Consider the following 14,616-nt stretch of genomic DNA (forward strand, 5'->3'; position numbering starts at 1 on the left):
GGCCATTCGAGAATGATGGGAAGTGCAGTCCAGCACATGTGGACGGCCACGGAGAATGGCGAGAATCACTCCGGCACATGCAACAGTCCTCTCCAAAGGAAACCCAGAGCATCTGCATACACACTCCACAGTCCCCATCTTCATGGTTTCTTTGTGCACCTGTCCAAATAACCTCCACTATAAATATGATGAAATGGAGAAGTGAGATTGCGGCACAGGCTGGCTCCCCTCGGTAGGCAGGGCCCCCTGAGGCCAAAGCAAGCAGGGGACACGGTCTCACCTCAGTCATCCTTTCTGCTTGAAAGGGTGACAGCAAAGCATCCTGTTTGGCAGGCCAAGGCCAGCGCTAACTGTCAAGAGCTAAATTTACTGCCTAGAAAAATAAACTCAAAAACAAACACAGGCCGTCTCCCCACAAGTAATCCATTTTCAAAAGACGTCATGTGGACTGGCAACTCAAGGAATCTTCTATGTTGCTGGCTTTTGAACAGTCTGGCTTCAGGGTGCCCTTTGGACACTAACTCAGCTGTCCGTCGAGGAGTCGGACATGTTGTATTCTGGGAGATTAGGGCAGGTGTCAATGTTAGGCACTGTTTCCCACCTAGATTACTGTAATAGTCCCCTGGTGCAATAAAACGCTCGTCGGATGGAGCTCTCTGTCAGTCAAGCAAGCAAGGGCTACCAATGATGAGAACGAGAAGGAGGAGCAATAGCAGCAGATGAGAATGGGGGTGGGATGGTAGGCTGACTGAGGGATGGGGGGCTGTGAAGGGTGAATTGCCCAAGGGCGCTGGGTAGGATGTCCTAGGATGAACACAGATCTTGGGACATAGGAACAAGGCTTCTGAGAGTGCTTCCAGACCAGACTTTTCTGCTGCAGCCAATCTGCATCATTGTCAAAATTCTATGGGTAGGTTAAGACATCATTGATTCGCACATGTAACCCTCGTGTGCTTCCCCACTGCTTCTCCCACCCTTTTCATTTCCATACACACAGACCATGTTAAAAAGGAAAAGATGGAATCGCTGCGCAGTGTTTTTTGGTAGCATGAGGAAACCTCCATCTGGAAGACCCTGATCATTGAGAATCCTTAAGTCTCCCCTGGAGAGACAGGAAGAGAAAGCTGGCGAGTTTCAGAGAGCTCCTGGCCATCTTTTTCCATCTCTTGTTTAGCTATGCTCATCTTTGCTCTCCTTCAGTTGCTAAGGACGCAATCCTATGCATGCTTAGACAGAAAGAAGTCCTTCAACTCCCAGCATTCCCCGGCCATCTACAGCTGCCTAGGGAATGCTGGGAGTTGTAGGAGGGGTTTTTTTTTGTCTAAACATGCCTAGGATTACACCCTAATTGAGGGGAGAGACCAGGGGTACTCACCTACTGAAGTATAAATATACCCAGCTTGCTCTCGCTCTGCTTGTCTCCAGGCTTACACAGGGGGACTTGTGTAAGGAGTGTCATGCATAATCAGGCCTGTGGGGTCTTCACTGTTGAACCACTGGAACTGCAAGCATGATCTAGCATGCCTAACACAAACCCCTGACGGGAGGAAGATGAGGATGGCCGATCTCCTCTTGGAGGAAACCCTAACATGCTTCCAAAGAAGTATACTTCACAAACACTTATATACACCAAAGTTCCCCACAACGTGGCTAGAAAAACCCTGCCCAATATGGCAACATGTATTTTACCTGGATATAGAAGGTCCTGTTGCTTGTTATGATTTCAAAGAGATTGTCCCGTGTTAGAAGGTCACTAGAAAGACAAAAAGATGACTTAAAGGGGAACTCGTTGCATACATTGGGGACTTTTGTGCTTCTTTATACCAGTTTTTCCACAAAAGAGATTTAAAGCAGCCTTTCCCAAGTTGGTGCTTCTAGACGCCATGTTTGCTCAGTCCTTCTCTCCATCACTCGAGTGAGATGCTGCCTGGAAATGATGAGTGCTGTAGTCCAACACATCTGGATGATACCAAGTTGGGAAAGGCTGCTTTAAACAGTTAATGCATTATGTAGAAATAAAGCATCATCTGGAAACACGCCGCCACCGCCAGCTACTTTTGGCAAAAGAAAAAAAAAGGACAACCAAAAAGTTATATTTAGTTTAGCCCATAGTTATCCCATTAACTGGAACCTGGCAGAAGAAACTCAAAGACACATTTGAGTCAAGCAAGACGACTAAGGTCAAGAACATCAGAAGAGCCCTGTTGGATCAGACCAAGGGTCCATCTAGTCCAGCACTCTGTTCACACAGTGGCCAACCAGCTGTTGACCAGGACCAACGAAGCAGGAGCACCCTCCCACCCAGCAACTGGTGTATATAGACTTACTGATACTGGAGGTAGCATGTAGCCATCAGGACTAGCATCCAACCTCCTTTCAAAGCCATCCAAATGGGTGGCCATCATGACATCTTGTGGAAGCGAATTCCATAGTTTAACTCTGTGCTCTGTGAAGAACTCCTTTCCTTTTATCTGTCCTGAATCTCCCATCAATCACCTTCATTGGATGACCCCATTGGGTTCTAGTATTACCAGTGGGGGGGGAGGGGAAATGTCTCCCTCTCCACATTCTCCACACCACCATTAAGGCCTGGCCAATATTTCTCAGAAGGTAATTTTCTGATACATTTTTTGAAACCTTCTTTTTCAAGCTCCTCCTAAATGGTAGGAGAAAGTAAGCCCACCCCACTGGAATATTCAGCAAAATGCCTCCTACACCCAAGTTTACCATCCATGAACAGGGTGGAACATAGGAAGCTGCCTTAAACTGAGTCAGACCCTTGGTCCATGTAGTGTTGTTGACACTGACTGGCAGCAGCGTCTCTCCAGGGTTTCAAGCAAGGGTATTTGAATCTCTGGCTGGGATTGATGCTGGGAGCTTCTGCATACAAAGCATTTGCTCTACCACTGAGCTACAGCCCTTCCTAAAGGCACAGCCATGGATCTTGCTTTAATATTACTGAAGGAAGCAACAGCTTTGGTCCCTCCTCCTTCCAGGCCTCCTCCATTAGCCCATTCCTTCCTTTTATCCAGCAGTATAAGCCATATAATTTCAATCAAGATTAATGCAACCAAACTTCCTTAGAAGACCAGTTGTTGGGAGAATTCCACCCTTTGCCCCAGGAAGGACTTCTTCACACAGTGCATAGTGAAATTATGGAATTCACCACCAGGAGATGTAGTGACGGCCACCAATTTGGATGGCTTTATTTATTTATTTATTTATTACATTTCTATACCGCCCAATAGCCGGAGCTCTCTGGGCGGTTGGATAAATTCCTTTAAAAGGGGGTTGGATAAATTCCTGGAGGAGGAGGCTATCAAGGGCTACTAGCCCTGATGGCTACGTGCTACCGCCAGTATCCGAGGCAGTAGGCCTGTGTGCACCAGTTGCTGGGGAACATGGGTGGGAGGATGCTGTTGTGCTTTGTGGGTCCCTGGTCGTCAGCTGCTTGGCCACTGTGGAAACAGAATGCTGGACTAGATGGACCCCCGGTCTGATCCAGCATCAGGGCACTTCTCATGTTCTTATGAAATGTCTCCCCTCCCCACATTTTGATTCTCACAAACAGCTTGGGGAATTTTGGGATGTCATTTTTGCTCAGCTCCTCCTCCCATCGCTCTAGTGAGATGGGAGCAGGCACACAAAAAACCAGCCTCAAATATTCCTGCTCCACGCAGTCAGGCAAAGGCCTTGCAGGACTTAAGCTAAAAGTGTCAGTACCAAAGATAAAGTCCTCCTGGAGAGAAGAACAAAATCATACCCAGATTTGACTAAACATTCATGTGTCTTCTGCACATCTTTCAGGAGGATTGAACGTAAAGGATCCTTGTCCTGAGGAGACAAACAAAGCAGAGGCTGGGGTTATTGACCACCAGTAATGAGAGCAGATGCTAAAAAAACAGGTGATGTCACTTAGTGGACCGGCTGAGTTGGCCAGGGCTAGCAAGCTCCTGGATTGCACAAAAGGCTTCTCCTTCAGAACAGCTGTCGAAAGAAAGATACTTTGCAGCTCAGATGTTTGCTACCCTACTGAAGAGTGGAAGCAATAGGTGTTATTATATTTGCATACTACTGTTCATTTATGTTGATGAGTATACTTGACAAATTCAATGTAATTATGACAGCCTTATCATCATCATCATTGTTATTCTCATCATTAATATTATTTATTTCATTTCTAGATCACTTAATAGCCGAAGCTCTCTGGGTGGTTAACAATAATTCATAAAAAGAAAAAGCAACAACATTACAAAAAAGAAAACATTATGACAAAAACGGTTTCAAAATTTTTAACACAAAAAAATTAAGACAATTTCAGTAGCTAAAAACAACTTCAATAAACATTTTTTGAAAAATAGACTTCTCCTACAGCTAACATTAAGCGCATTATTATTATTATTATTATTATTATTATTATTATTATTATTTCCTGCCTTTTGCCCAATGCTGGGCACCTCAAGGCAGCATCACAAAATTTAAAATATACACATTAAAAATCTATAAATAGAGATATACAAAAGTTAAAAGTATGTTAAACATAATCCAATATTAAAACATTTAAAATGACAATTTTAAAAAGTCCTTGACACAGACAGAGGTCCAGTTCTTTCACCAAAGGCCTGCTGGAACAGAAAAATCTTTGCCTGCCTCTAAAGCACATCAGGGAGGGAGCCAGTCTAGCTTCCTGGGAAAAGGGTTCCAAAGCCCCACCGAGAAGGCCGTCTCCTGTGTTCCCTCCAGGCGTGCCTGTGATGTTGGTGGGACTGAGAGAAGGGCTTCCCCTGAAGATCTTAAAATACGGGCAGGCTTGTAAGGGATTATACGATCTTTCAGATAACCTGGACCCAAACCGTATATGCTGGCCATTAAGCAGTCTTTCTGATCCTGCATCCGTCCAAACCTGACACTTCCACAATAACCATACGGCAATTTCACGACATTAAGGACGATGATTTCGCTTTACTTAACAGGAAATGGAGCCTTAGCTCCAAGGAGACGGGATCGTCTTCAGTCTTAGGACGTGGGAGCAAATTAGCACCCTACAAGGCGTCACAGCATCACTTACCTGCTCGCACTTGAAGTAACTGATAGAAAAGTCATCCAGGGCAAAGTACCGCCGTTTCCAGCTCTTTCTCTGAAAGGCAGAAACAATCCCTTTTATCCACCAGTTTAAAGCAATATAATTTCATTCAGTATTAACTCCACCAAACTTTCTTAGAAGACTATTTTCTTTCCCCAGCCACTTCACCACATTTGTGGGAGAATTCCAACCTTCCATCTATTGCACTCCCCTATTGCTGACCCCGAGCACTCCACATATGACAGCAGCCTGTGGTTTATTCTTCATACAACACATAATTAACATTTGGAACATGTTTTTTTTTAAAGGATTGGATAGTTTCAGTCATGATAGGTCTCCCCACCCATAATAATGAAATGGAACGCTCAGGGGCAGGGGCAGTATAAGAGGAGCCCTGCTGGACCAAGGGTCCATCTACTCCAGCATTCTGTTCCTACAGTGGCCAACCAGCTGTTGACCAGGAACCCACAAGCAGGACACAAGTGCAACAGCACCTTCCCAACCACTCAGTATACCTCTGAATGCTTGGCATTGGGGACAGACAATAGGGGAAAGCATCTGGCTGGCTGCTGCTGGAAACAGAATGCTGGATTTGATAGACCAGCTTTCCTCAATCTGGTGCCATCCAGATGCTGCTGGCTGTATGATTCTGAGAGCTGTAACTCAACACATCTGGAGGGCACCAGGTTGAGATAGATCCTTGGCCCAGGACTCTCTTTATGTTCTTATGTTAGGGTGACCATATGAAAAGGAGGACAGGGCTCCTGTATCTTTAACAGTTGTACTGAAAAGGGAATTTCAGCAGGTTTCATTTGTATATATGGGGAACCTGGTGAAATTTCCTCTTCATCACACCAGTTAAAGCTGCAGGTGCCCTGCCCTCTTTTAAATCTGGTCACTCTAGTATAGCTCCTGCACTTTAACTGTGGTGATGAAGAAGGAATTTCACCAGGTTCTCCATATATGCAAATGACACCTGCTGAAATTCCCTTTTCTATGCAACTGTTAAAGATACAGGAGCCCTGTCCTCCTTTTCATTTGGTCACCCTATCTTATGTTCTGTTCTAATGTTAAAGTGATGCCCCAGTGGCTGCATTCAGACAACACAATAGTCAACGGTGGGGTAATAATCAACTCTACGGTTGTTTATCTAGCAGGTACTGTCCACACAACATCATCATAATCAACCATAATGTGGATTAGGATCAGTGTTGAGTTGACTATTAGTCCACACTGAGTCGACTCACTCATCCCCTGCCCTGTCTATCCCCTTAATCCTCCCACTAGTATCCCATCAGCCATTCTTGTTGAAAATCTATCCAGCCAGGCAGCTGGACTAAAGTGGCAGCCACTGCTTTGACCGTTCTTGTCTTGCGACTCTGTGGCTGACGAAATAACCAATGGTGCCTTCCACAAAACACAATAACTGTGGTTCAAATAGCTAACTCTGCGCAGCGTTGCTAATTTGCATTGGTTATTTCAGCCAAATAACCAAAAGTTGGTTAAAAAACTCCCTCCACACAACACGATAACCCATGGTGGGTTAAATAACCAACCGTCAACTACTTAAGCCACCATTGGTTACTGTGTTATCTGAACCCAGTCAGTAAGGCACCTGGGCCCAGAAACCCTGGTTCAAGTCTCCTGTTGCCCTTTGGGAAGAGGCCACAGCTCAGTGGTAGAGCACATGCAGTGCACGCTGAAGGCCCCTGTTCAAACCCCGGCAACTCCACTTAAAAGGATCTCTCTTAAACAGGGGCAGCCCTACTCATTAGGACGAGTGAGGCAATTGCCTCAGGCAGCTGGTTTTAGGTGTCATGAAAGCCAGCAAATTGATAGTTATTTTAATTCACTGTTGTATTTTTACTGCCGGGGAGGGGGAAGAAGCACTCTTGGAATTTTCTGCCTCAGTTGCCAAAATATCTTGAGCAGACGTGAGTACTAGGCACTTTCATGTGAGGGGGATTTGCTGCTCTGCCTCAGGCAGCAAAATAGTTTGAGCTGGCCGCAGTCCCTCAAGTAGCAGGGTCACAGCTACTCCCATCCAGGTCAGTGCCATCCAGAGCCTCGCTGGGAAATTGACGGCCCTCAGCAGAAGCAGAGAAATAAATCAGAAAGACAGGCCAGGGCGGCCACCTACCACGTTCCCTTGCTTCACGCAGTAGCCGCTCTTGAGGACTGGAGGTCCAACTGGCGTCTTGGTACTGGGGATGTAACTCTGGGAGCGTCTCAAAAGAGGGTGAACTGCTACCTCACCGCCTTCAGAGCCTTCCCCTCCATTCTGAGAGAGAGAAAGGGAAGAAAAAAAGAAAACAGTCAGACCACCGCAGAAAAGGCAAGTAACAGACAGGGCAGGAAAGACGTGGGACTAAGCACTGGGCTGCGATGGAAACAGATTATGTATTTTGCCAAGATACCCATAACTTGACCAGAATGCTTAAGGTGCTTCCAGACAGACAGCTCCTAGAGCTAAATCAATCGTTGCTTTTCCGCTGTAAGCTAGAAGCAGAAGTGCAATTGACTTTCCAGGATATTGGGGGACATTCAGTGCTTCCAGACAAAGGGCTCGTGCAGCTAATCCATCTTTTCTTCCTTAATGGAATTCTTTTCTGATAGGAAAGAAGCAACGGAAAAACATAGGAAGGGCTACAAATAGAAGACACATTGTCTGGAGCCCTGTGAAATTTCACATTCCATGTTTGTGGCAGGGCAATTGCAGGATAAAAATTCAAGCCCTTATGGCCGCAAAACTATGCTTGAATATACGTGGGCAAAGCTTGCTGAAATTCAGAAGGCAGAATGGTGGCTGAACAAGATTTCGGGTTCTCAAAGATGGGGGTTTCGGTGCCCCTTGACCCTCCTAACAAAACCAGAATGAATTCTGCAAAGTAAGGGAAAATATGCAATTATGCCTCAGTCATCCAGGTAGAAGAATTAAGAGCTGCTTGGTAGAAAGATTAGATTTGCTTGGGTCAAGGAATTATTATTATTATTATTATTATTATTATTATTATTATTATTATTATATTATTATTATTATTACCCTTAATTTTTATGTATTAAAAATCCCTTTTACCCTTGATTTTTATGTATTAAAATGTATTATTAATTATATGTTTTATATCCTTAGGTTAACTTATTGACCTTTTGCTTGGAATAACTGTACCTTTCTTTTTCTGGTCTATTGACTGTAAATAAAGGATTGATTGATATTATTATTATTATTATTATTATTATTGTTGTTGTTGTTGTTGTTGTGGCTAGGAGAATCTAAGCATAGGCCTCATTTCCCCATCTTGCTGGAGGTCACAGAACTGGATCTGTGCCAGAATGCTTGTCCCAAGAGAACACCGTCAACCGTATGTAGACGGCATAACAGAAAAGACTGGAGGGAGAGAAAGTCAATGTATGTGGACGGAGTTATGGGAAACGGCATGAGGAAAGTAATCTTTCAACCAAACATCAATGACCAGAAATGCAGAAAAATAAGCTGGTGATAAAGAAAAAACTAGGCCTCCACAACCTCCTTTCGGTTAAAGAGAGACCAAATGAAGCAAACAGTTGTACGGGTGCAGCTTCTGACTTCAAGAGAACGGCTCCCAAAGTCTTTGGCTCTGCAGAGAAGCGAGTGGGACTTTGCTCGTTGCATAAATTACATGGGTGAATGCCTGCTTACTGCTTTTTAATAATTGCAGCTCCCTGGCAACAATGGGGACAGACACAGAGTGTCATTGTGTGCCCCCGTTTTGGGTAGCCAACTCATTCCGGCGGGGCGTCAAGGGCTCCTTTGGCATGGAGGATCTACGACAAAGCACTCTAGTGTATGTGCCAGGTTGGAGGGGTGGGAGTAGGTGCAGCCAGAGGAAAGAGCGAGGAGAGCAAAACTGCATGCCCCAAAGATGGCATCTGTCCCTCTGGAGCGGTCAGGGGTTTGTCACAATGGACATGTCCCACAGAGAGAGGCTGGCAGGAACTAAACAGAGAAGGAAGTTGCCAAAACAGGGGAGTCCGGACGGAGGAAAGGGGGAGAGAGGAAAACAGCTCTATCAAGAAGCTGTCCATGAGGTAAACGTTTCTGTGGTTTGCTTGAGGAACGTCCTCACAGATTATGGCACAAAGCTTAGAAAATGGGCACAGAATCGGTGCCTCTCAACATTATAACACCCTGCCAAGTCAATGTGTATTTTTTTTTTTAAAAAAAGCATTCTTTCCCATGCAGGGCTGGCTCCGTGTCTGGGGCCCCCACCCCAGGCAAACTGGTGGACACTCAAGTGGGCCTTGTTGGTCGAACCTGGCTGTCGCAGCAGCACTCCAAGCAGAGCTGAGTGGCGGGGTCTAGCCACCTTTTTTATTTCCTACAATGCACCAGGATGACACTGGATCGGGCATTGTGGGGAAATTGCAGAATGGCTGAGTCCTGTGACCTAGTGTGGCTCGATGTGCCAGAAAAAAGTGTTCGGGAGGGCTCAGGGCTTGGGATGTGCAAATCACCACATTCAGCTTGAAGTTCTCTGAATTCCATCTCAAAACTTGTTCAGACTGCGAACTTTGGTGCGTGTTTTCTTTTCACACACAAATTGCATGTATTTTCATGCTCATTTCCCCAAATGTTCACTTCCATTGTTGCACATTTTTCAAGTGCACGCTTCTTCCAAATGCTTTTGTTGGCGGTGTTTTTCCACTAATTGCATTGCAAGTTCAGAAAGGCAGGGATTTCAACCACAGGAATGAAGGGACTTTGACTGCAACTCCCATCACCCTTACCATTGGCTATGCTGGCGAGGGCTCATGGGAGTTGCAGTTCCTCAGCATCTGCAGGGCCACCCATTCCACATCCCTGCTGTACAGCAACTAGGCCCGATAACTGACAGCAGCACCAGCCATGCTGTATTGAATTGGTTTTTATAATAATAATAATAATAATAATAATAATAATAATAATAATAATAATAATAATAGAGGTTCGGTCTACATTTGCAGCAGCATGAGATGGCAATGAAGTGCTCAAATCCCAAGATGATAGAATGGGGCATACCAGTTCAGACTCCAGGTGGGAATATCTCACTTTTGAATACTTCTGGGAGAGGACAGTGCTAGAACCATTCTCCTTGATGTACTTTTCTTTTCTTTTTTAAACTTGCAGGGTTAAATTGGGGAATATTAAAAACAATGGCATGGGATCGCCTCTGCAAGCTGAAGTGGTGCAGGCCATTCAACCACCTTGTTCTATTGCAGCCTTCCCCAACAGGGTGCCCTAAAGATATGTTGGACTGCATCTCCCATCATTTCCAGCCAGATGATGGGAGTTGTAGTGCAACACATCTGCAGGGCACCAGGCTGGGGGAGGCTGTTCTACTGTACGTGCAGACCAGTCCCACGTCAGCAATTTAACTGGGACTACCAACTGGGTACCTACCACTTGATCAAGCGGTCGAGCGAGTGGGTGATGCGTACAGCCAAGCCGTTTAATTAAACATGGCAGGGCCAAGTCTTAATTAAGGTCGACGCTCATAAAAACAGGCAATTGGCAACAGCTGCAATGAAACACAGCTTAGATTCCTCTTGTAGCTCAAGCCCTGAACATCTGGCATGTTGGTTGGCACCACTTATTTCAACCCCTAGCATGCCCTATCCCGAGGGCTCAGGGTGGATTAACAACACTAGAACCACAGCTCAACAAAGCCAGTAATTCGGATGTAGTACTAAGAACTGATCCCCATGTTCAGCAGAAGCACATTGTCCTGGGACTGAACCACTTCGGAAGGTTCAGTGGTGGTGCTGCTGATGGTGGTGGTGGTAAGAATATATGTTTGAAAATTCCCCCATGTTAAAATCTCTCTTCAGAGAGAGGTTAGAATCTTCTCTCCATCATGACAGCTGTCCAAAGGCAGGGAGTTCTTGACATTGGAGAAGAATTCAAATATAAAAACCCACACCTACATTCTGAAGCGGTATGGCCCTTAGATCTTTTATCTGGAGATGTTGGGCTCTGATCTTAGAACTTCTGGCTTGCAAATCACATGCTCCAGCAGCGTACTTCTATAGGGCCCTGCTTTCTTAGAGACATGGCAATGAACTGGAGTCCAGCTGTTACAAAACACTTTTTAAAAGGCACTCTACATCAAGCTAAGGTTCTGGTTCACACGTGCATCAACATCAAACCAGTGAGCTTGTTTGCAGTCAAATAGCCCACTGTGGCTGTAGCGTGGGTGGCCATTTTGAATATCCAATACACCACTGTGTTGTATGAACCTAGGGACTGTGGTTTATACAGGGTTAAACAACCTTTGGATAACCCAAGGCCTGTTGTTGGGTTATGTGAAGGTTGTTTAACCCTTGGATAAATGCAAGTTGCTTACCTGTAACTGTAGTTCTTCGAGTGGTCATCTGTGCATATGGTCTCTGCGCCTGCGCGGAGCTACTGTCGGGAAACTTCTAAAGCTGAGCTTTTTGGCGGGAACCCTCCCCCACTCCATAGTGCGCATGTCTAGGAGGGTTCCCACCCAACTCCTCAGTTCTCCTGAGACCTTAGCCTCGGTACCGAGGAGTATTTATTTTATATAATGTAGCACCACACCGAAGTGGGGACGGTGGGTGGGTTGTGTGAATGCACAGATGACCACTCGAAGAACTACAGTTACAGGTAAGCAACTTGCATTTCTTCTTCGTGGTCTCTGTGCATCACACATATGGGCGATTAGCAAGCTGACTTACCGGAGGTGAGTAGGTGTCAGTGCAGGATTGATGACAGGACCGCTCTTCCAAATGTACAGTCGGCTCTAGCTCTCATATCGAGTCTGTAATGCCGAATGAAGGTTGTAGACTTTGACCATGTTGCAGCTCTACACAGTTCTGTGACTGAAACACCTCTATTAAAAGCAGTAGACGTTGCGACTGCTCTGGTGGAATGGGCTTTGACACACGTTGGAAGTGTCATGCCTGCTAGATCATAAGCCAGAGATATGGTCTGAACTATCCACGATGATATTCTCTGTTTTGATGCAGGTAGACCTCTCCGAGGCCCAGTATGACAGATGAAGAGTCGCTGTGATTTACGGATGGTGTCTGTGCGAGACTTGTAAAATGCCAGCGCTCGTCTAACATCGAGCATGTGAAGTGATCTTTCAATGTCTGATGTAGGAGCTGGGAAGAAGGCTGGAAGAATGATGTCCTGATTTACATGAAACGATGATACGCCCTTTGGGAGGAACTGACTATCTGGACGCAACACGACCTTATCTCGATGGAATGTTAGGTACGGTTCGTCGATTCTGAGTGCTGCCAGTTCACCTACTCTTCTAGCAGTGGTGATTGCGATGAGGAAAACAAGTTTGAGTGTTAGCAACCTCAAATCAACTGTGGCCAACGGCTCAAACGGTTTGGTTAACAGGGCATGGAGTACAACGGATAGACTCCATGAAGGAACAGGGGATTTAACAGGGGGATGTAAGTTATGAAAACCCCTTAAAAACTTTTGGACCACTGGATGTACAAGTACGGAACATCCGTTCAACTTATCATGGTATGCAGAAATTGCAGCCAGGTAAACTCTTATTGATGAATATTTTAGGTTTCTTTCAACTAATTGTAATAAGAACAATAAAACTATATTTATATTGCATTTTCTTGGGTCAGAGTCTTTCATTATGGCAAACCTTGAAAAGGCTTCCCATTTTCTCTTATATGACAGTCTTGTTGACGGTTTTAGGGCCGCGTCTAGGATGATCTGTATTTCAGGTGCATATGAATCCTCATTCATATGGGCATTAGCCTCCAGGCTGTCAGATGGAGGGAGTCCAGGTCTGGGTGGTGGACTCGACCCTGGCTCTGGTAAAGCAGATCTATCCTCGTTGGTAACCGGAAGAATCTTCCCTGAGATCTGTCTAGGAGAGGGGCAAACCATGGTTGCCTGGGCCACCATGGGGCTAGGACGATGCAATTGGTGTTGTCTGTTATGATCTTTGCCAGTATCCTTGTTAGTAGAGAAACCGGTGGGTACAGGTAAAAGAAGTCTGTGTTCCATTTGCGGAGAAACGCGTCTCCCATCGATTGGTGTCCTATTCCTGCTTTGGTGCAGAACTGGTTGCAGATGCTGTTGCCGGGTGTGGCAAAAAGGTCGATGGATGGGGTGCCCCATCTGTGGAATACGTCCTGAATGACATCTGGGTGAACTTGCCATTCGTGGGCAGATGTCATGGTTCTGCTGAGTTGGTCTGCAAGTTGGTTGTGCTCTCCTGCAATGTGAATTGCAGTAATGGTGATGTGGCGAGCATAGCACCATTCTAGGATTTGGATGGTGCGCAGAACTAGTGGTCTTGATCTGGTTCCACCCTGCTTGTTTAGGTGGAAAACTACAGTTGTATTGTCTGATGTTACTTGAATATGCTGGTGGTAAAGTTGTGTCGGGAACGCCTTCAGTGCTTTTTGAACTGCAAGTAGTTCTAGCATGTTGATGTGTCTGCGTCTGTCTTTGCCAGTCCAGCGTCCTTGTACTGTGAGATTCTTGTAGTGAGCTCCCCATCCCACCGTTGAGGCATCGGTTGTTATGACGCCCGAAGGTTCTGACGGGTGGAAGGGGACTCCTGTTAATAGATTGTGGCGTGACATCCACCATAGTAGTGACCTTGCCACTTCTGGTGGTACGTGAAGTGTGATTCGCCTTGCGTTTTGTGTTGGATTGAATGCTCTTGTGAACCACAGTTGCATTCTTCGCATTTTCAGACGTGCAAGTCTTATCACCATAGTGGTAGATGCCATCAGTCCTAACATTCTTTGGATGGTAATAGCCTTTTGTTTGCTTCGTCCTCTTATTGTTTTTGCTAGGTTGATGATGGTTATTGCCCTGTCCAAGGGGAGGAATGCTCTGCATAGGTCTGCATTGAGGATTGCTCCTATGAATTTTATGGATCTTGCTGGAGTTATGCAAGACTTCTCTTTGTTTATGTAAAGGCCTAAGTCTTGAAGTAAGAGTTGTATGGTATGTAGATTGTGTATTAATGACTGGCGGGATTGTGCGACTATCAGCCAGTCGTCTATGTAAGGATAGACTTGGATCTTTTGCTGTTGTAAGTAAGCACATACTACAGCCATGCACTTTGTGAACATGCGTGGCGCTGTGGACAGGCCAAATGGTAGCACTGTGAATTGGAATGCCTGTTGTCCGATGAGGAATCGTAGGTACTGTTGGCTTTGGGCATGTATGTCGATATGAAAGTAGGCATCTTTCAGGTCTATTGATGCGAACCAGGCGTGTTTTGAGAGCAGTGGTAGTATATTGGCTAGGGAGACCATCCGGAATTTTGGGGGGGTTATGTAAGTGTTTAAGTCTCTTAAGTCTAAAATAGGACGTAGGCCGCCCTCCTTCTTTGGTACGGTGAAATAGCGGGAGTAAAATCCCTGATGTATTTGGGATCTTTGTGTTTTGATGATGGCTCCCTTTGCTAAGAGGGATAGGACCTCTTGCTTTAGTGGTGTTAATGGGGTTGTAGTGCGAAGGATACCGGATGGTGGTAGTGTGTCGAATTGTATTCGAT

The 14,616-nt window shown here is 45.5% G+C and overlaps 1 protein-coding gene across 2 annotated transcripts in view; it reads right to left on the reverse strand.

Moving 5' to 3' along the window:
- PLEKHA2 (pleckstrin homology domain containing A2) overlaps positions 1 to 14,616 on the reverse strand; it is a 95,471-nt gene that overhangs the window by 17,592 nt on the left and 63,263 nt on the right. For both annotated transcript variants that reach the window (XM_063139283.1, XM_063139284.1), the window contains exons 7-10: positions 7,224 to 7,364; positions 5,069 to 5,137; positions 3,764 to 3,834; positions 1,690 to 1,753 (exon numbers count right to left, since the gene is read on the reverse strand). In XM_063139283.1, coding sequence (XP_062995353.1) covers positions 1,690 to 1,753; positions 3,764 to 3,834; positions 5,069 to 5,137; positions 7,224 to 7,364 — 345 coding nt within the window. The remainder of the gene's footprint in view (positions 1 to 1,689; positions 1,754 to 3,763; positions 3,835 to 5,068; positions 5,138 to 7,223; positions 7,365 to 14,616) is intronic.

The sequence above is a fragment of the Elgaria multicarinata genome, chromosome 12 (genome assembly GCF_023053635.1).
Source record: "Elgaria multicarinata webbii isolate HBS135686 ecotype San Diego chromosome 12, rElgMul1.1.pri, whole genome shotgun sequence".
NCBI lineage: Eukaryota > Metazoa > Chordata > Lepidosauria > Squamata > Anguidae > Elgaria > Elgaria multicarinata.